This window comes from Scyliorhinus torazame, chromosome 7, assembly GCF_047496885.1.
Source record: "Scyliorhinus torazame isolate Kashiwa2021f chromosome 7, sScyTor2.1, whole genome shotgun sequence".
NCBI classification, from domain to species: Eukaryota; Metazoa; Chordata; class Chondrichthyes; order Carcharhiniformes; family Scyliorhinidae; genus Scyliorhinus; species Scyliorhinus torazame.
Window position 1 is genome coordinate 243,629,141 of NC_092713.1, and position 22,709 is coordinate 243,651,849.

At 52.1% G+C, this 22,709-nt stretch overlaps 1 protein-coding gene across 1 annotated transcript in view; it reads right to left on the reverse strand.

Moving 5' to 3' along the window:
• Nucleotides 1–12,458: 12,458 nt before the first annotated feature.
• LOC140427464 (glutamate receptor ionotropic, delta-2-like) overlaps nucleotides 12,459–22,709 on the reverse strand; it is a 216,971-nt gene continuing 206,720 nt past the window's right edge. The window contains exon 4 of the mRNA XM_072512982.1: nucleotides 12,459–12,616. Within this exon, the coding sequence (XP_072369083.1) occupies nucleotides 12,543–12,616 (74 nt within the window). The 3' untranslated portion in view covers nucleotides 12,459–12,542. The remainder of the gene's footprint in view (nucleotides 12,617–22,709) is intronic.

A 22,709-nucleotide genomic window follows, 5' to 3' on the forward strand; every position in this document is an offset into this window, starting at 1 on the left:
GGGCCATGGCCTGCTGAGACTGGGCCATGGCCTGCTGAGACTGGGCCATGGCCTGCAGAGACTGGGCTATGGCGTTGAGCGCCTCTGCCACCTGCGCTGGCACTGGCTCATGGCCTCCTGTGAGAGGGCAGCCATTTCCTGGGCCACAGACGCCGCCTGCACGGAAAGCCCCAGCCCTCGCAAACCGTTCCCATGTCTGACACCGTCGCAACCATTGCCTCCACCGCGGGACGCCACCTGTGCGGTGTCCAGCCTTGGGTGGCACGCATGACCGGCACCACTCCCAGCTCCTGGACGCGGATGGACTCCTCCACCTGCGACTGCAGCCGCCGCAAGCCGCCCGTCACCCTCTTCGCTCGTCTCCGGGTCGGTGGTTGCATCGGATCTATGTGTGGGTGTGGTAACTCCAGGAACCCGGGATCCATCTGGGCGGCAGATGTTCGTTTGGCTGGGCTGCCTCCGACCGCCCGGCCCCTCTGCTGCTCCTACCTCCACCTGCTGTTACCGGGACGGCTGTGTTGTGCGCACCAGTGAGTGTACCAGACGGCCTCATCACTAAAGTGCCCAACCGAGGTGAGTGTTTCTGCGATGGTGGAGGGTGTTGGTGACAGCAGTGGCGTTGTGTCATGCTCTTCGTCCCACTCTGAGTCCATGGCACTTTGTGGTGGGGTTCGTCTCCACCCAGCCACTCCTGAGTCACTGTCCGGTATTTCGTCTTCCTGGGTAGTGGTGTCCCGGGTAGGGGTGTCCCGGGCAGTGCTGTCCCGGGTAGTGGTGTCCCGGGTAGGGGTGTCCCGGCAGTGCTGTCCCGGGTAGTGGTGTCCCGGGTAGGGGTGTCCGGGTAGGGGTGTGTCCCGGGGTAGTGGTGTCCTGGGTAGTGGTGTCCCTGGGTAGTGGTGTCCTGGCACGGATGTGACGGGGGCCTGTGGCTGCCCCCCTCGTCGCTGGGTGGTCGCTCCCGCACGTGACGGGGGTGTCGTCTCCCTGTTGCTCCAGGTCTTCCCGTGGTGTGCGAGGACATCCTGCGGGCGTCGCATGCTGGAGGGTGCGGGTCTCTCCGTTTCCTGTGGTGTGCGAGGGGCATCCTGCAGGCGTCGCATGCTGGAGGGTCCGGGTCTCTCCGTCTCCCGTGGCCTCCGAGGGGCATCCTGCAGGCGTCGCATACTGGAGGGTCCGGGTCTCTCCGTCTCCTGTGGCCTCCGAGGGGCATCCTGCGGGCGGTCTGCATCTTGCGGGGATGGGTGCCTGGACGGTTTGGTCCCTGCGATACACAATGAAGCATGCATGGTTAGACATCAGGCAGTGATCAGGTGATATGGGGGAGGGGGATATAGGGGAGGGGGGATATGGGGACGGGCTGTCGGTGGCTCACTTGCTACTACGCCCCCGACCTCTGCATCAGGCAACCTCCCGGTCGTCAGGTCCGCCAGCCAGTTCCAGGCCCTTTCCTCGTGTTCGGTCAGTGGCCTCTCATCAGCAGGGCCTCCTCCAGTCCTCACATGCTCCCTACTGTTGTGTGCGCGCTTATCCTGTGGGGGGGGGGGGGGGGGTGGCAGGGGTAAAAGGCAACACTGTTAGGCAGGTATATGAATGTACGCCATCGGTTGCGCGTGCATTGCAGAGGTTAAGGTTAGGGCTGGATTCACTTGGGGATATGGGGCAGGGGGGGAATATGGGGGCAGGGGGGGGAAATGTGGGCGAGGGGGGGATGTGGGCGAGGGGGGGATGTGGGCGAGGGGGGGATGTGGGCGAGGGGGGGATGTGGGCGAGGGGGGATGTGGGCGAGGGGGGGATGTGGGCGAGGGGGGGATGTGGGCGAGGGGGGGGGGGATGTGGGCGAGGGGGGGATGTGGGCGAGGGGGGGATGTGGGCGAGGGGGGATGTGGCGAGGGGGGATGTGGGCGAGGGGGGGATGTGGGCGAGGGGGGGGATGTGGGCGAGGGGGGGGATGTGGGCGAGGGGGGGATGTGGGCGAGGGGGGATGTGGGCGAGGGGGGATGTGGGCGAGGGGGGGATGTGGGCGAGGGGGGATGTGGGCGAGGGGGGGATGTGGGCGAGGGGGGATGTGGGCGAGGGGGGGATGTGGGCGAGGGGGGGATGTGGGCGAGGGGGGATGTGGGCGAGGGGGGGGATGTGGGCGAGGGGGGGATGTGGGCGAGGGGGGATGTGGGCGAGGGGGGGGAGGTGGGCGAGGGGGGGAGGTGGGCGAGGGGGGGAGGTGGGCGAGGGGGGGAGGTGGGCGAGGGGGGGGAGGTGGGCGAGGGGGGGAGGTGGGCGAGGGGGGGAGGTGGGCGAGGGGGGGAGGTGGGCGAGGGGGGGAGGTGGGCGAGGGGGGGAGGTGGGCGAGGGGGGAGGTGGCGAGGGGGGAGGTGGGCGAGGGGGGAGGTGGGCGAGGGGGGAGGTGGGCGAGGGGGGGAGGTGGGCGAGGGGGGGGAGGTGGGCGAGGGGGGGAGGTGGGAGATGTGGGGGAGGGGGGGATATGGGGAAGCTCACCCTGCCTGCTCTGACGAGGTCGTTCTCCCTTCTTGTGGCACTGGGTGCCTGTCCGTGGTGTCAGGGCCGCAGCGGGTGACGGCCTCTGCCACTTCCCTCCACAGACGCCGGCTGTGGCGTGGGGCAACTCTGCGGCCGTGCCCGGGATACAGGCGGTCCCTCCTCTGCTCCACCGCGTCCAGGAGCGCCTCCACATCCCGTGACTCGAACCTCGGGGCTGAGCGGCGGCCAGCCATCCAGTCGGGTGTTGCGGCGGGTGGGGTGGAGCAGCGCGGCCATGAGCCGTCACGCCGTGCGGCGCGTATGACGCTGCACGACGTGAACCACTGCGCAAGCGCAGATCCCGTTACGTCGCTGCTAGCCCATTTCGGCCGGAGGACCTTCGACCCATTTTTCCGACGTGACGCAAGTCGGATTTGCGCCGAAGGTGTGGGCGAATTCCACTCACTGTCTTTTCTGAAGATAATTCAAAAGGGTATTTTACATTGAATGGTTCATTCAGATTACACTATCTGTCTCAAACTACCCAAGTGTTAAAAGCATCACTCACACGGGATGTGTAATCAACTTGACCATCCACTTATTTGGAAAAGACTTTGGACTTCTAAAAAGTCACAAGGTGAGACCGCCATCTTTCTTGCCCCTTTATAAAACATCCAAGAACCTCTTTTGCAGACAGATTTCACGATAAGCCATCAGCCAGCTGCAGAATGATCAAAGCAGTCAAATATATAAACAGCAATGACTTAAAAGCGGACAAGGGTTCCCCCGACCTGTTCCAACTTCAGGTTCACTTGCGAATCAACCTGCTGGCACCTCAACTACTGGAGGCATTACAGCTGATTGAAAACCCTCCGCTTTATAAGATCTTTACTTCAACCAACTCATCTAAGAAACTATTGACTTGCCATAAAAGAGACTGAATGCAATCATGAATTGTACTTGCAATGTTTAGTCCCTCATCTCTAAATAATCTTTGTGCATAGGTAGTGTGGTGAGCCAAATGAGTGAGACATCATGAGTGGAATTCTCCGCTATCCGGCAGGGTGAGCCGTACCGGCGCCGAGGAGTGGTGTGAACCACGCCGGCGTCGGACCGCTCGGGAAGGTGCGGAATCCTCCACAACGTCAGGGGCTAGGCTGGCGCCGGCGGGGTTGGTGCCATGCCAGCCGGCGCTGAAGGGCTTGGCACGTGCCAACCGGCGCCGAACGGCCTTCCCCAGCCAGCACGAGTTGGTGCATGCGCGGGGCGCCAGCATGTACTGGCGTCATCCCAGCACTTGCGCAGGGGGGTTCTTCCCCCACCGACCACGGCGGACCGTTACACTGGCTGGCGCGGAGAGAAAGAGTGCCCCTACGGCACAGGCCCGCCCGTGGATCGGTGGGCCCCGATCGCGGGCCAGGCCACCGTGGGGGCCCACCCCAAGGCCAGATCCCCCCCCCCCCCCCGAGGACTCCGCAGGCCCGCCCGCAGAGCCAGGTCCCGCGGTACGGACCTGGTGTAATATACGCCGGCGGGATTGGCCGAAAACGGGCGGCCACTCGGCCCATCGCAGGGCAGAGAATTGTCGGGGGGGGCCGCTGCCAACGGCCCCTGACCGGCGCGACGCGATTCCCTGCCCCGCCGAAAAACTGGCGCCAGAGAATCCGGCAGCCGGCGTCGCAGTGTCGGGGAGGGCTTCACGCCGCCCCTGGCGATTCTCTGACCCGGCAGGGTGTCGGAGAATCCCGCACCACATTTTTAAACCTCCTGGGCAACTGTGAGATGAATAACCTGCCTTATTTTTAAATTCACAAAGAACCTACTGCTGGAATTAATTAAATTGGGACAAACACTCTTGAGGGTAAAAGAAAAATCACACCCTCACATACAAAATACACAGGCAGTAAGAAAACACATAAACTCTATCCAGGTCATAATTAAAAAATGTTAGCCTGTAGTTTGAGAATAGTGGATAAGCATAAGAGGTTTACGATGGGTGTTATAAATCCATGCCTTATATCAAAAATACCTTTATTTTATTGGTCTCCTCATTGGTTGTGTTTTAAAAGACTGAATAGCTGCACTTCCTAAAAATTGACTGAAACACCAGCTTCTAAGATTGATGAATATTTGCATAACTGTACCGTTTTGGAATTGAATCAAATTACCTATAAATAACCAACTGGAGAAATTTCAGAGGGGTATAAATGAGCAATCTCCTGAACCATTCACAAAACATTCAGACAGCACCTGTATATTCAACTGAATGTGGAGCAATCCATGAGACAGATTCGCTTTGGACAATAGGCCCTGGCTGAGAAGGAAATTCCTCCAAACATAATCTAATCATGTTTAAACTATGGACCTGCAATCTACTTGCTATGACCATGTTTGAGTTACTGGTCAGTTGATGAGAGGAGGTTCTGTGGTGAACCAATTAACCCTCTTTTGTGTTTTGACAAAACTGGTTTTCTCCAGGCTCGTCAGAACAGATGTAGAGTCGAGAATAAAAATAGATGCAGAAGGTGAAGGACACTGAGTGGGCAATCACTCGTTCTCTTTCTCCAAATAAATAGAGTAACCTTGATCCCTGCCTGTTGTTTGACAAGCCATACACCACAGACAGCACCTCAAAACCAACCCAGCAGCTGCTGACTCAGGGAGAACAAATCTGTCAAATCTTTAAATCGTATCAACGCTAAATTCGGAAAGACCATTGAGCCCAGATTGAAACCATCCAATCTACATAATCCATATACAATGATGTTTTTGGATTGTTAAAATATTTAATCAATCCTTCCACCTTGTAATTTATGTGAATTCTTGAAGGCATGTGTGTCTGAGAGTGCAATTCAGGTATCAGAATAAGGCCTATGAATCACGCAAGAGGCCTCTCGCAAACTTTGTGATGCTCAAAACTTCTCGCGAGATTCCATTGAATCTTGCAATGTGTTGCGATCTCAGTCTCGCTCTCTCCATTAGATACATTGAAATATAAGTTCACCAGATTCATCCTGGACCGGGATTCACCTTCCACAGCTGGGAAACCTCGCCAAGGCGCCATTTAGTACTGGTCCAGACAAACATGAACCAGTCGTAACAGCTCATGGGAGGGGAGCGGTGTTCCAGGCCATTGGAGACCCTTGGATGGTTGGGGACAGGGCAGGGTGGAGCCCTGGCACTGCCAGCCTGGCATCTTGGTAGTGTGACCCGGGAAGTCTGGCACTGCCACCCTGGTACTGCCAGGCTAGTGGATCACTGCCAGGGCACCTGGTTGGCAGTGCTAAGGTGCCTGCCCAGTTGCCAGTTTAGCACTGCCAAGGGTTGGGCCGGTGGGGCTTGCAAGTAGAGAGGGGGTCATTTTTGAGGGTGGAAGGGGGGGTTACAAAAATGAGGGGAGCCTGAATGGGAGGAGGGGCGCCCCGATCTGCAAGGAGCATTCCTGCTGGCGAGTTTCAGCTTGCAGCAGAAAATCACTCTTAATTGTGACCTTGGTGGAGAGAATCTCCCCGAGGCCAAAAAAAAGGCAATGTTGATGTAGAACCCGAATGGGAAAGACAACAGGAACACACGGTAGGATAGAAATGAACCGGTTTATTCCGGCCTATATAGAATCACAAAAACTACTACTCCTCTCTCTGAAGGGCCACCCTCCCTGACTTAAAGGTCAGGGTTTTTATCCAGAGTAGTTGCCCCTTGCTGAGGGGAAGCCCTGCCCATAATTACCAGGGGAGTTCACACTCAGCTGTGTAAGGGGGAAATCGAATGGAGCACAGTCCTTCGCCCCCAAGGGAATCATAGCAGTGCCATTGAATAGTGAGCTCTTTCTCAACACTGCTGGCATTGAGAAACACCTGCTAAACGTGCTGTTCAGCGGATTTTAACTCAAGTCCACTGAATCGTACCCTGAGCATCAAAGCATTTTTTATTAACTTTATTTACATCAGTTAAGTACAATAAATTCTCTTCTCCCTTCCTAAAAAAAGTTACAAGGAAACCTGTCTGTGTTTCTTTTACAGTCACAGCATTTAAACTGTTAAACATTCATTGAATTGGCTTCGTGTTTTTTTTCATCTTCCTCCCCCTTCAGCCCCTCTGACGTTTGCCACCATTCACTATGATCATTGCTGATCATCTGCCTCGACTGAAACGGAAGTTCCCCATATCTCTTGATTGCCCAAAAGACCAAAGTCCATCTATCCCTGCCTTAAATGTGCAGAATGATCAACCCTCTAAGTGAAGAAATGTCTCCCCATCTCCATGTCATGAGGCTATATACCCCTTTCATTTTGAAAACATGAATCCTCAACTTTCAACTGACTGGGAATTTTGCAATTTGAACTGAGGCAGAGCAAACTGCATTAACAACAAAACAAGACCACATTCCAAAGTGAAGGCAGGAGACAAACAAATCGCCTCAAAGGTATGTGAAGAGAGACATTTCCTCTAATTCAGAGATCCATTGAAACTTGTAACTGTCTGAGAGTCATTAAAATGCAAAGTATTGGATATTGAAACAATGGCTCCCACAGGCAGACACACACAAAACTCTTGGAAATACACAATGAGTGACATATTTCAAGGCAAGGCTGCCCAGGCATGAGAGAGAGATTGCAAGTCACACGGACAGCGTAAAAAAATAGAGGAAACAGGCTGAAAGGTGTTCTCTCTCCTGCTTTTGGAATAAGAGTGTCGCCGAGTTCGAGAAGCCAACTCTCGCAGAAACCTACAGTGAACTCAGATCTTGTAATAATTGCAACATCTTCTATGTGAGTCCGCATCAAAGAAACCAGCTAACATAAATTGGCTGCAGCAAAATGCCTCAACGATGATCAAAGGATACTTCATTTTTTTTTAAATTGGACTCCAACTCCCCTTATTTCTGATGTGGTGCCTGCCGACCTGAGGCCTCAATTCTTGCCACCATGTTTTTCCTGTTACTCTTGGGTTTCGCAGTTAATAAATTTGCTTTATCTTTAACCCAAGAAAGCCTAGTTTGAATGGCTCCTTATTGCTCACAGCTTAAATAGTTAAATACATTCTGACTTCGAAAAGGCATATCCTTGTGAAAAAGAAACTTAATCATAGAATCAGAGAATCATACTTGCACACCCTTGGACTGTGGGAGGAAACCGGAGCACCCGGAGGAAACTCATGCAGATACGGGGAGAACGCGCAAACTCCACACAGTCACCCGAGGTCAGATTTGAAGCTGGATCCCTGATGCTGTGAAGCAGCAGTGCTAACCACTATGCCGCCAGGCCACCAATTGTTGTTAAAACTTTGTTGTGATCAAGCGAGAAGGTTTAGACAAGAGTCCGTTTGCCCCTTCTCACCTGGTTGTAACATTAGTCCTAAATGGTCGACTACTTATCCTAAGCTTGCCCCAGTATTCTAGATTCTGCAGCCAGGGGAACAGTTAATATCCTTCAGAATCTTGTACATTTCAATGAGATGACTTCTCATTCTTCTAACCTTCAAAGACATAAGGGTGATTTTAAGTCCGCATCGGCCATCAGAGATCGGTGATTCGCCGGAAAATCTGGAGATAATTGGCAAACGCGATCGTCTCCAGAAGGATCATGTTTCTTGATTTTTAACGCCCCTTGCCTTCAATGTCATGAGGCCCACATCCACAAAGGGCGACAACCTCATTTGAATGGATTTGGATAAACTTGAATATAATTAGTCAGCTCCCCCTGCCACATGATCCCCCCTCATTAACTATTCATGTCACGGCAGCAAGGTTGACAACATCTTTTTAAAAATGAGATCCAGTCAGGGCGATCTCGCCAGAGGCACAAGGGCAAGTATAGCCCCGGGGGATGAGGTACATGCTGGCACTACCTCTGGCACAGACTGTCACTGCACCGACTGACGTAATCTCCCCCGCACCCCCGCCCCCCCCGTTATTTGGTCCCTTGCAAGTCCCAACACAAATTGCTTGGAAAGTTTGAATATTTGATGGACAATTCCTCTGCTTTTCAAGACCCTTTGAGTTAGAGGCGGAGACTTTTGACGGGTGTGATTTCCTTACTTGAAGTTTTACTGAGGAAATGTTCGTCAAATACGTCTGCCACCTTACCCCCTTAGCTCACCTACCCTATCCCCTTCCCACCTTACCTCACCAGTCCTAATCCCTGACCCACTTACCTTCTCTCTCTAGCTTTGCAAAGGAGCTTTGGGCCACAAACTCTTTAGTTACCCGATACGGCTGCTAATCCCATAAAAACTGGGGCAGCGGATGGATTTTATGAAATGTTAATCACAAAAAATTCAGTCTTAACACCCAGGTAACTACACAACTGTTTCCACCTCATAACACTCCCCCCCCCCCCCCGCAATGAACCCCTTATCCCCCCCCAATCCAATATGACTAGCCCTCACCACTTGAGTCTCCCCGATTTCCCCCCCCCCTCCCCTCCCACCCCCCACCGTCTACCGTTAACCCCTATGCTGCTTGCTCAAGGTTTACCTGTGTCAAGTGAATTTGGAAGGACAATTGCCCAGAGAAATCAGAGCAAGGTAAGTGGATATTTTCTTTGTCTGGATTTGGGCCATTAAATTTCTAACTTTTTCAGTCAGATGAAAGGCATCAGGCTAAAAGGTTAGCATTATTTTTCTCTCTCCACAGATGTTGCCTGACCATCGTATTTCCACCACTTTATGCTTTTATTTCTTCCGTATTTTAGGGGGAAGGCAAGAGGTTGAAATGAGAAAAAGATTTAATACATGGATAAAGAATTAGAAGTGAAGTGTGAAAGAAAAACTGTTACAGAGTTAACAATAAACTGAAAGTTACCGGCAGAAAACAAGACAGGACATAGAGCAGTTGAATATTTTCAAAATACCTGAGAAATGAGGGGGGGGCGATTCTTCGTTATGGAGGCCAAGTGTTCGCGCCGTCGTGAACGCCGTCGCGTTCACGACGGCGCGAACAGGGCCCGGGCACGACCTATTCTGGTCCTTATGCGGTGTCAAATGGGCATTGCGCCAACCCGCGCATGCGCAGTTGGGGGCAGCCCAATTCTGCGCATGTGCAGTTGGGCCGCACCATCCTGCGCATGCGCAGGGAATGTCTTACACACGCCGGCCCCTCAGCATCATGGGGCCGGCTTTCTGGGGCTGCGCGCGGAAGGTGGTAGGCCCAGAGTGGGAGAGGCTGGCCCGCCGATCGGTGGGCCCCGATCGCGAGCCATACCCCATCGGAGGCCACCCCCAACAGGCCGCCACCCCCCCAGCGTTCCCGCAGAGTTCCCGCCGGCAGCGACCAGGGGTGGACGGCACCGGCAGGAACTTGGCGTATCATAGCGGCTGCTCGGCCCATCCGGCTGGAGAATCGCCGCTCGCCGGTTCTCTGAGTGGAGTGGCCTGGTGCGAATCGCACGCCGCTGGTTTCCGGGGGGGGGGGGGGGGAGAATTGTGTGCGGGGGTCGGGGTGGCCTGGCGTGGGGGAGGGGGGGGGGGGGGGAGAATAGCGCCCGAGGTTTTGAAGCTCTTCCCGGTGATAGAATAGTGGCACACAATGTTAAAACATGGCGCTATTATCTTTGTAGGAGCATGACAAAGATTTCTTATTCATTCAGATGAATTTAAACAGAAGACTGAGTTCTTTGTTCCCTTTGAGGTGAAAACTTTTTCTTTGCAGAGCCATCTATCATTGATGTGTTTTCAACATCCTTTAGTGATTTTGCCTCGATTCTAGAAATTCAATTTCTAGCATTTACATTATTAAAATCCAGCTCCCTTATTGGGGAAGCAAAATCGTGGCAGCCAGTTTTATTTGTAAAACAGGGTCTGAGAGCCAGCCCCAAGAATAAGAAATCAATTTAATCATGTAAATCCCAGGAGCTGCTTCGAAAATGCAATTCTCCTGGAATCCAATCAGGGGAAGAAAAAAAAACAAAACGGTATAAAAGGTGGCTTTAGCATCTTCTTTGTGACCAATTTTGTGTTAATGGTCTTCAGTACTTTTTGTTTTAGTGCCCAGCGAAGCACTGTTTGAAATTCTTCCTGTCGGGAATTTAATGTGCAAGTCTGTGCTTTGTTTCACAGGCAAGGATAAATCTAGTGTACGGAATTTCAATTTCTGCCATGTGTCTGATGTGAATGCCATTATCTACTTCTCAGCTCCTCCAGGGAGTTGGAAAAATTCATTTGTATAGGTCAAGTGGCTTACACCTGATAATTAAGGTAATAATTGTCAGTTGTTGCAGCTGCATTCTTATTAGGCGTCACACCGAGCTTCTGTTTTTGCAGGGTTTTTAAAAAAAATCTTGCCAAAGTGGATGATGAAAAATGACATGTAGCCCTTTTTTGTCTCAGTACTAATGCTGTCTTGCCTGCAACTAAAAGAACCTGTCCCTTCCTTAATGGCATGTTATTATGGTGAATGCTAAATCAACAAAGTTAGACTCGCTGCAGAAAAAAAGTATGAGAAGAAATAACACAACATAACTTGCAAGGTTCCTTGGGGTGCACAAATGGCCCTATTTCTGCTGAAGCTTTTCTGTAACTATGAATGTTAAATGTAATTAATATTTTACGGGCGGGATTCTCCTTACCCGCGGCAGAGTGTCCACGCCGCCGTAAACGCTGTCTGCCACTGCCAGGACTAATTCTGGCCCCTACAGGGGGCCAGCATGGCGCTGGAGCGGTTCATGCTGCTCCAGCGGCCAATCCCGGCGTGAACTGCGCGCCACGATATCCGTGCATGCACAGTGGCGCCGGCGCCAATGCGCACATACGCAGTGGTGCCACGCCAACGCGCGCATGCACGGTGGCCTCCTTCAACATGCCAGCCCCGGCGCAATATGGCGCAGGGTTACAGGGGCTGGTGCGTAGGAAAAGAGGCCGGGGGACAGGGAGGCCGGCCCGCCGATCGGTGGGCCCCGATCGCGGGGCAGGCCGCATCGGAGGCCCCCCCCCGGGGTCAGACCCCCCCCAACAGGCTGCAACCCGATCCTTGCACACAGAGTTCCCACCGGCTGCGAGCAGGTGTGGACGTCGGCGGCGGGATTCAACGTTTTACCTACGGCCGCTCGGCCCATCCCGGGCCAAGAATAGGCGGGACAGCCGCACAGAGCGGCCCGCGACTTCTCTGCGGAGAATTGTGTGCCGACGTCGGGGTGGCGTGACCCGGTCACGGGGATTCTCTGGCTCGGCCCCGGGCTGAGAGAATCCCGCCCTACATTTCTGGCCATTTTGTCATAAAGCTTTCTTTAAAAAAAAATCTGTTTCATTATCAATGCCCATTTAAATAATTCTGCGCAATGGGACAGCCAATCAAACCCCCCCCTTCCCTCCCTCTCACCCACCCCAGTTTCAAGTGATGTTTTGGTTCTAACAGGCAGTTTTCTAGTAGTGGGACATGTGGGTCTTGCAGGTGTGGTGTGGATCTAGGACCTCCATGTCTGATGATGTGGAGACAGTGTGTCCAATGCAGTTCACTGCATCAGATGCCCATTTGATGAGCATGTTATTGAAGCTGTCATAAATGGCCTCTCATTGCAGATCCAATTGGGATAAATTTGCGGGTGCCTGCGCGAATGATTGAACCAACAAAAACTAATGACTTGACTTTTAACCCAAAACATTGTTTTGGTCCAGAGAATTTCTTCCCATTTACATTAGCAGAATCCTCACTGCCATGCCCATGGCACCACACACAATAAATATTCCATAAAGACTCCAAAAATGACACAATTTAGAGCCTTATGGAGTAAACTTTATTTTTCACCACATTAGCTGGTGAAGCAGATTTCCCCCAGAATATTATTAATGTTCAGTGTTCACAGTTCACCATGTATTTTCCAATGAAACTCGAGCAGTAAAACATCAGCAAGAACATTACAGGCAGTGAGCATGAATCCACACTTAAAATTAACCCCAATAAGTGAATCAACATTCGATTCAATGAGATGACAAAGTTATAACTTACATACAATTTGAACTCTCATTGAAAGTACTAATATGTGATTAGGATTTTGCAGGTGTCCTTTTACATATTCTCTGTGATTCAAAGTTGATGTGGTCACTCGAGAGAAAATTTGAAGTGTGATTACAAATCATTTCATCGGAGCGCGTTTGTCCTGTCTGATTTTCACTGCACAAAAGCAAAATACTGTGGAATTCTGGAAATCTGAAATAAAAAAAGAAAATTCTGGAAGTACTCAGCAGGTCTAACAGCATCTTTAGGGAGAGACATGGAGTTAACGTTTCAGGTCAATGATCTTTGATCAGAAAGATTTGTGCTGTTGAAAGGTCAAGAACCTAAAGCAATGGTTGCATTTTACGGGGTCCGTGCAGATCGGCTGGAAGGTAGGAAGGCTGGCAAAATGATGTTGTAAAGCTTTGGCGGGAAACAGGGGTGTCTGACGGCTTCGTTTTGACCATGCCAAATTTCCAGTGGCAGGAGGGGTGGCAGATGGGCCACTCTCCCGGAGTCTAATTGAACCACTTAAAAGGCCAATTAATTACCTCTTCCCACAAATGCTGCCTTTTACAAGCATCTGGAAAGGTTGTCAGGTAAACTCTGACAACCTTCCAGAGATTCTATGGAATCCCCATTTTGGCACTTGGACACATAAAGGGGTCCCCTGGCACCAATGGCTGTTCTGTGCCCAACCCCCTGCCCCCACCCCCATCCTTCGAACACTCCAGCTCATGGATCGTGTATGGCTGGACCTGGCAACTCAGACCCCACTTACCTGGTGATCAGGGCCTATGTTGTCTTCCTCCAGAACCAGCTCCAGTAAAGGCCACCATTTCCAGTGCTGCTGCTGAGCTGTTCACACTCTGACTGGACCAGCAGCTCTTGGGATCCCCTGCTTCCTGGCCTGGGGTTCGGTGCCCTGCTGCCTCCAGAAAATCTTGGTCATTAACGCTCCCCACAGCTGCTGTCAGACCTGCATACTATTTCCAACATTTTCTGTTTTGATTTATTTCCCACTCCTGTAAGCATCCTCCATGGTACAAAGCGCTCTGTCTGACACCGCTATTGAGGCAGCTGTTTGCAGTATACACTAGGAGATCGAATTCCCTCCCAAATTGTTATTCTTCATAGTGATTTCTTTTTAATATAGTCAGTGGTTCTCTGATGGCATCAATAAGACCAGAACAAAATTGTTTCACTAATTACCAGCTCAAACTCAATTCACAGCTTGACACATTGCAGCACCACATCAGAACTTCTACATTTTAAAAAAAGCATTAAAGCCACTTAGAGTGTGAGGAGCTAACTTGCCAAATGTGGCATTCAATTGCCTGAATGCAGAATTGTAATAAGCTAACAGTTTAACTACCGCCAATTTGTATGCTACAAATTAATCACAGTTGTAATTTTTATCCTGCAGCCATTCGTAAAACGATTTGGCACCACTAAAATGCAGATAATTTCAAGGTTACAATATTGTGAACATTTGCACAATTTAACCAATCCAATTCACTTCCGGGTTAAATGTAATCAGAATGCAATCATAATTAAAGGGGAGTGGGGTACCAAATTATACGGGCAGATTCCCATTGGCAGTACGCAAAGTCAACTTATAAAACTGGCTCTGGCTAGGTCATGTCACAAGGATCACAGGTCATCTGACAGGTACAGGTCAACCCTACAGATGAGGGAGACCATTTGGCCTATGCAGATCATTCCTCCACAAAACATAGATCCCATCCCTTCCCATCGCCTTACTATTTGCCTGTACATTATTGTGCTTTGCTGCCTGTCCCAAAAGACTATTTTGAATGATTAACCACTGTTGGTATTATTACGATCCCAGGCCAGACCCCAGCAGTGGCCAGGATACTTGACTGAAACCCCATGATTTTCATATTTTAAGACTGTTTGGAATGAATGATTTGTTTCAGGAGTGATTGCCTGAACAAATAGGGCTTTGGTATTTCTAAAACAAAACATTATTCTGAATACAATATTAAAATTGTTATTTCACACCCGAAAAGAACACCTTACAGTACCCGTTATCACAACTATATGTGGGCAACATGGTGGTGCAGTGGTTAACACTGTTGCCACACAGCACCGAGGATGCGGGTTTAATCCCTGCCCCAGATCACTGTCTGTGTGGAGTTTGCTCATTCTCACAGTGTCTGCGTGTATGAATTGGCCATGCTAAATTGCCCCTGAATTGGAAAAAAAATAATGAGATACTCTAAATGTATTTAAAAAAAAAAAACATCACTATACAATTTCCCAGTAAACAAGAAAATAAACATACAGCTCTTAATCTATCTTAAAATTAGCAAGGCACAGAGTAATACTGGCTGTAGAAAACAGATTTGGTTCTGGTTGGAACTCCTTCAGACTCTGGCTGACTAACTTCAAATAGTTGCTTCAACTGGGATGTTTCAAGCTCTTCCTTGTCTTCAGACAGGACTGCTCTGCTTTAAAATATTATTACTCTTTTCATTTAACTATCCTACTTGGAAAGAATTGTGGACTCGAGTCAGGCAGATCAGAACTATGTATCTATGTAACTCAGGTCCTCTCTCTCAAAGTTTCTCCAAACTCACTGCCTCTCTGCCTTTATGAGTTCCACCCAGCAATGTCCTCATCTCCCCAAACTAAAAAAACAAATTATCTCTGCAGGCTGAAAAGCACATTAACTCCCCAAGGACTTCCCCAGGCAAACCACCATACATTAGCCCAGACTGAAAAACACATTCCTTCATCAATTTCACCTGCTGGCTGCTAAAATCACCCAGGTCCTGTAGAACATAATACTTTTTACACAAACACATTTGGACCCCAGACTTTTAACCTTTAAGTTGCCCATTACATTTATAATACAATTTACCTAGCATCTTCCAATCGCTACAGTATGAATAAGTGTCTTTCACATTGAAGGTGAGCTTGCCTTTACCAGTGTACACTCGTGCCTGCACAGCTTGAAATTGTGCACTAGATGAAATTTTACTGTTCCCTTTAATAACACGTCAATACAAGGTCTCCTCACATTCTGCTCTCGGTACTGAAGAGTTGGGAGTATCTTTTCATAATTGATGCTCTTGACATTGGGAATAAGTCATGAGGGAGGATGTCGCCCAAAAAGGACAGGGAGCATTGGTGCCCAAATTCAGCTATGCCTCCCTGCTTGTGTTCTGCTTGAGGAAGTGAAGACCAGGAGGGACATCCTCTATACAGAGGATTGGAAGGAGGATGAGGCCCATTGGGAGAGAAACCTGGCATGGGAGCAAGTCTCCAGGGCAGCCAATGACAAAGGTGTGCACCGGAGGACTACCCTGCAGTGCATGAACCCCTTAATGGCCTCATCTGTACTGCCAGGGCCAAATGCTCACACTCACCTCATTGAATGGTACAGGGGAATTGGGCCTCAGTGCCAATGTGATAAGGTGATGCATCATAGCCCCATTGAAATCCATTTGCTCTGCAGGTGCAGTGGCTACTGTAGGCACCTGATTCTTCCACACAGGTAGCTCACATGCTGGGGGACGACGGGGTGGGGGTCAGTGGTGTTAGGTGATGAGGGCACCAGCAAGCACCACTAATGACATGCCTCTGTGAGCATTATTCTTTTACCTGCATACACTCACTGCTCTGGAGGATGCTGCCCCAGAATCCTTGTGGAGAACCTGCAGTGCATCAATCACATGCCTCACAATAAAGTGGATTATTTGATGCATGAGAAAGATACCTAAAACCCAACTCCTCTCAACTCTGTTGTCTCTCTTTGCGCCGGAGAAGTTAAGGCACAATTGGAGAGGGAGAAGATGGGAGGGTGCCGGATACACTTCAAATTCTGTTGACAAGCAGCGGGAGTGGTGAATCTCATCACCAGCGAACGGTGGGCGTCGAGAGACTCACGGCTGTGGAACCGGAGAATCCAGCCAAATATATCCAAAAACACTGGGCGGGATTCTCCGAGAATGGGGCTAAGTGTTGACGCCGTCGTAAAAGCCGGAGCTTTTTACGAGGCGTCATCTGGACCCTAGGAGCACCGATCTTGCGCCGCATAGGGGGCCAGCATGGCACTGGAGTGCCTCACGCAACTCCAGCTGCCGATACGGGCGGCAGCACGGGTGGCGTGGGTCCGCGCATGTGCGCCACGGCCGGCGCGGGTCCGCGCATGCGCGTGGGTTGCCGTCTCTGCGCCGGCCCCCGGGTAATATGGCGAAGCTCTACAGCGGCCCGGAGTGGAGGAACATAGGCCCCCGCTCCCGCAATTAGCCCGCCCGCAGATCGGTTGGCCCCGATCGCGGGCCTGACCACTGTGGAGGCCCCTCCCCCCTAGAGTCAGATCCCCCCTCCCCCCACCAGGACGGACCCGCAGCCAGAACGCCGAGGTCCGGCCAGGTAGGACCACACGCGAACAACGGCAGCGGTACTCGGTGGGCATTTGGCCGGCGCCATTGCTGCCGATTCTCCGGTTGCCGGAGAATTGGCGGCCCGACGTCGAAGCGGCGTTGTGGGTTTCGCGCACACCCCAGCCGATTCTCCGACCCAGTGCGGGATCGGAGAATCTCGCCCACTGTTCTTAGTCTGTTTCGAGGAAAGACAATTTAAAAAAGGATTGTAAAAATGATTCATTCAATGTATTTCATATCTGATTAGCTTACTTTTATTTATACCATGATGTTAGTTAAGCATCCTTATTTTTGGCAGTTGAGTGGGAACAATGTACACTATTCCCCACCAATCTGATGGTGGGCTTACTTTTTGAAGGTGGTGAATGATGCACAATCAATTGTACAAAGACCCAGGTTGGATACAACTGTGGCTTTATTGCAGTAAGTTGTGTGGCCTCCCACAGCAGCTGGCGAAATTGCTGCTGAATAGAGGACACGCATATTTATACTCCTCCTACTGGGCGGAGCCAGCAGGCAGGGGCTACCGGCGAACCTGTAGTACAGGTCCTACCTTACATCACCTAACACAGGTGTAACAGTGGTTTACCACATTCACATCCTGTTAAAAATGAGTCCGGCGGGGGTGGTGGAGAACTATATACAGTAGTGAATTTATGTACAGTGTTTTATTAGGAGAGAAAAAAAATGTCTTTTGAAAGTCCGGTGCCAGTTAGAGATTCAACCAATCTGGTGCCTTAACGTTCCGCTGGGAGCGACGTAACGGTGGTGGCGATGTCGATACTGGCGACGTCGGTGCTGGCCTGATGTTGGGTGACCCCGGGAGCGTGCCAAAATCCTCTTCATCCTCTTGTATGGGCAGGGGAAGGAGGGATGGTCCTGGTGGGCATAATGTTGGGAGCGCTGGGGGAGGGGAGGGTGGCACCAGGCCGGGGAAGTGTGTATGTGTGGAACCTGCTGGTGCCAGGTACCTGAGGGAGACAGTATCTTGGCGGTCGTCAGGGTACGTCACATAGGCATACTGGGGGTTGGCATGTAGCAAGTGCACCCTATCCACCAACGGGTCCGCCTTGTGGATTTGGACGTGCCTACGGAGCAGGACCGGTCCTGGAGCTGTGAGCCAAGTCGGGAGCGACACCCCGGAAGTGGACTTCCTGGGGAAGGCAAAAAGAAGTTCATGGGGTGTGTTATTCGTAGAGGTGCACAGTAGCGACCGAATGGAGTGCAGTGCTTCAGGGAGGACCTCCTGCCAGCGAGAGGCTGGGAGATTCCTGGACCGTAGGGCCAGTTGGACGGCCCTCTAAACCGTCCCGTTCACCCTCTCTACCTGCCCGTTTCCCCGGGGGTTATAGCTGGTCGTCCTGCTGGAGGCGATACCCCTGCTGAGCAGGAATTGACGCAGCTCATCACTCATGAATGAGGATCCCCTGTCACTGTGGATGTTGGCGGGGAAGCCGAACAGAGCGAAGATAGTGTTTAGGGCTTTGATGACGGTGGCAGACATCATGTCGGGGCATGGGATGGCGAAGGGGAGCCTGGAGTACTCATCGACCACACTGAGGATATATGTGTTATGGTCGGTGGAGGGGAGGGGCCCTATGAAATCCACGCTGAGGCGTTTAAACGGGCAGGAGGCTTTCACCAGGCGCGCACAGTCCGGCTGGTAGAAGTGCGGCTTGCACTCCGCACAGACCTGGCAGTCCCTGGTGACTGTCCGTACTTCCTCGACGGAGTAGGGCAGATTGCGAGCCTTGACAAGATGGTACAACCGTGTGACCCCCGGGTGACAAAGGCTGTCGTGTAGGGCTCGGAGTCGGTCTACTTGTGCGCTGGCACATGTACCTCGGGATAGGGCATCTGGGGGCTCGTTGAGTTTGCCGGGGCGATACAGAATCTCGTAATTATAGGTGGAGAGCTCGATTCTCCACCGCAAGATTTTATCATTTTTGATCTTGGCCCACTGCGTGTTGTTGAACATGAAGGCTACCGACCGTTGGTCAGTGAGGAGAGTGAATCTCCTGCCGGCCAGGTAATGACTCCAATGCCGCACAGCTTCAATGATAGCTTGGGCCTCTTTTTCGACGGACGAGTGCCGAATTTCTGAGGCATGAAGGGTGCGGGAAAAGAATGCCACAGGTCTGTCTGCCTGGTTGAGGGTGGCGGGAAGTGCAACGTCTGATACGTTGCTTTCTACTTGGAAGGGCAGTGTCTTGTCTACTGCGTGCATCCTGGCCTTGGCTATATCAGCTCTGATACTGGCGAAGGCCTGTTGTGCCTCAGCCGTAAGCGGAAAGTGGGTGGACTGAATGAGTGGGCGGGTCTTGTCCGCGTAGTTTGGGACCCACTGGGCATAGTAGGAGAAGAACCCCAGGCAGCGTTTGAGGGCAGTGGGGGAGGGGAAGCTCCATGAGACGGCGCATGCGGTCGGGATCAGGCCCAGAGCTCCGTTCTGGACCACATAGCCGAGGATGGCGTGGCGGGTTGTGCTGAACACGCACTTCTCCTTGTTGTAGGTGAGGTTGAGGAGAGTGGGTGTGCGGAGGAATTTAGTAAGGTTGGCATCGTGGTCCTACTGATCATGGCCACAGATGGTAACGTTGCCTAGGTACAGAAAGGTGGCCCGCAAACCGTACCGGTCGACCATTCGGTCCATTTCCCTTTGGAAGACTGAGACCCCATTAGTGACGCCGAAGGGATAGAGACGACCGTCCGCCTCGAAAGCAGCGTATGGATGGTCCGATTTACGAATGGGGAGCTGGTGGTAGGCAGATGTTTGATCTATCGTTGAGAAGACCCGGTACTGCGCAATCTGATTGACCATATCAGATATGCGTGGGAGGGGGTACGCGTCGAGCTGCGTGCACCGATTGATGGTCTGGCTGTAGTCCACGACCATTCTGTGCTTCTCCCCAGTTTTAACGACTACCACTTGAGCTCTCCAGAGGCTGTTGCTGGCCTCGATTATGCCCTCCCGAAGCAGCCGCTGGACCTTGGACCTGCTGAAGGTCTTGTCCTGGGTGCTGTACCGTCTGCTCCTGGTGGCAATGGGTTTGCAATCCGAAGTTAGATTGGCAAAGAGGGAGGATGGGTCGACCTTTAGGGTCGCGAGGCCGCACACAGTGAGGGATGGTCAGGGCCCGCCGAATTTGAGGGTGAGGCTCTGGAGATTGCACTGGAAGTCCAGACCTAATAGTAGTGCAGCGCAGAGATTAGGAAGGACGTAGAGGCGGAACCCGCTGAATTCTACACCCTGGACCGTGGGAGTGACCGTGCAGAACCCCCGGATCATGACGGAATGGGATCCGGAGGCCAGGGAGATTCTTTGATTGGCGGGGTTGAAGTTTTCGGTGCTCCTGGAGTCCAGCAGGCAAGAGGTCACCTGGCTGTTGTTTTTCACCGTCATCGAGGCGGTGGCCAGATTGTGTGGACGAGACTGGTCGAGCGTCATTGAGGCGAGCTGCGGTGGGCCGTCGCTGACGTCCGAAGATGGAGAGCGTGGGGGGCCCAGGTCATGGAATGTTGTCGGCGTCCATGCCCCGTGGGGAAGACAAGATGGCAGCACCTGAAGAACCTGTGGGGAACAAAATGGCGGCACCCATGGGCCGCACGTTGCGGGGGCTGGATAAGATGGCGGCACCCATGGGCTGCACGTGGACTGCGGGGGGGGGGGGGAGGTGGCAGAGCCCACTGACCGCACGCGGCCCCGGGAGGTGAAGATGGCGGCGCCCACTGGCCGCGCGTGGTCCGGGACGAAGATGGCGGCGCCCATTGTGTGTGGGTCAGGGGGGAGAGGGCGATAGCGGTGACTGCGCGGGCCAAGCACACTGCGGCGAAGTGGCCCTCTTTGCTGCAAGCCTTCCAAATGGCAGCGCGGGCCGGGCATCATTGGTGAGGGTGCTTCTGCTGGCCGCAGAAGTAACATCAGGGACCCCCGGGGTGCGCGGATTGGCGTGTGGCGCAGGCGTATTGGCTGGGTAAAGCCCCGGCTGGGGCAGCCGTTTGTGGGGTCCACGAGGGATAGGAGAGGTGGGCCGCAACGCCGGAGGGGTAGGCCTGAGCATTACGTGAGGCGACCGCCATGGAGAGTGCTAGCTTCTTAGTCCCCGTTAGGTCGAGCGTGGCCCCTTCAAGCAGCCTTTGGCGAATGAGGTCCGACCCAATCCCCGTTACAAAAGCATCACGCATAAGAAGGTTAGAATATCCGGTGGCCGTAACGGCCTGACAGTCACAGTCCCGGACGAGTGGGATTAGGGCCCGTCAGAAGTTTTCTATGGACTCACCAGGGAGTTGAGAGCGAGTGGCGAGTACGTGCCTGGCGAAGAGTGTGTTCGCTTTCTGTGCGCAGTTTTCTTTGAGGAGCGCCATGGCGTCCGCATAGTTCGGGGCGTCCTGGATCAGAGGAAACACGCTGGAGCTCAATCTTGAGTACAGGACCTGTATCTTCTGAGCCTCTGTCAGAGGGGTGGTCGCTGAGTTGATATAGGCCTCAAAGCAGGCTAGCCAGTGATTAAAGTCCTTTATGGTGTCGCTCGATTGCGGATCTAGCTGCAAGCAATCTGGTTTGATTCGGAGGTCCATCTTATAGAAAATCTTACTGCAATAAATTGATGCACAATCAATTGTACAAAGACTCAGGTTGGATACAACTGTGGCTTTATTGCAGTAAGATGTCTGGCCTCCCACAGCAGCTGGCGAAATGGCTGCTGAATAGAGGACACACATATTTATACTCCTCCTACTGGGTGGAGCCAGCAGGCAGGGGCTACCTGCGAACCTGTAGTACAGGCCCTACCTTACATCACCTAATCCATGTGTAACAGTGGTTTACCACAGTGAATAAAATCCTGACCCTTAAGCCTTGAGAGCTAAAATGAATTTCATTCATGGCTTGGAAAGGAGTTATTCGTTCGCAATGAATAGTAGTGGGCTTGTTCAATTCTAGCAGGAACCATGTGGCTAAGATCATATTGGCTGCATCCAATGGAAACAGCAAAAGTTACAGCATTTCAAGAGAGTTAATTTTGTGTGTGGTAAATGTGTTGTTATGTTATGGAAATACATGAGGAAAGCTGCAATGCCTTTACTTAACAGTCAACGGAATATTCCAGTAGCAGTCAGGTTATCAGTGGTAGGGGCAGCACGGTGGCACAGTGGGTTAGCCCTGCTGCCTCACGGCACGGACGCCCCAGGTTCGATCCCGGCCCCGGGTCACTGTCTGTCTGGAGTTTGCACATTCTCCCCGTGTTTGCGTGGGTTCTGCCCCCACAACCCAAAGATGTGCAGGCGAGGTGGGTTGGCCACGCTAAATTGCCCCTTAATTGAAAAAAATGAATTGGGTGCTCTAAATTTATTCTTTAAAAAGGTTATCAGTGGTGAAACCGGAGTGCATGACATTGTCGCTTGGAGGTGGGATGACTGGCAATGCGTGATCATGTGGCAGCTAGCCAATTAGGTATTCATGCATGGAGAAGCAGGGTGAATCATGCTGTGGGAGCAGAGAGGAAATCAGTGCCTCTGCTGTTACCTCATGGTGTCGAATGTCCAAGTGCCATATATAACGCCACCTAAACAGGCATTAATTCCCTGAAAGCCAGGACCATTATACTTGCTGCCTGCATTGAGGTTTTGGGGACTATAGCTGCTGCCACCCCTTTTCCCTGGAGTTGCTGTCACCCCAAAGTGGCAAATGTCCGAGCGCAGGCGAGGATAATCTCCATGGTTCAGTGATGCCTCTCTTCAGATTCACCTCCAGGACATCTGGAATGGTGGGAGGTTCTGTGTCCCAGAGATGGCAGTAGGAGGCCCTCTCTCCTGTTCATAGTACGTTTGTCTGATGGAAGGACCTATACTTGGCAGCGGCTTCACTCTGGTCTCTATCCACCCCACTGTGA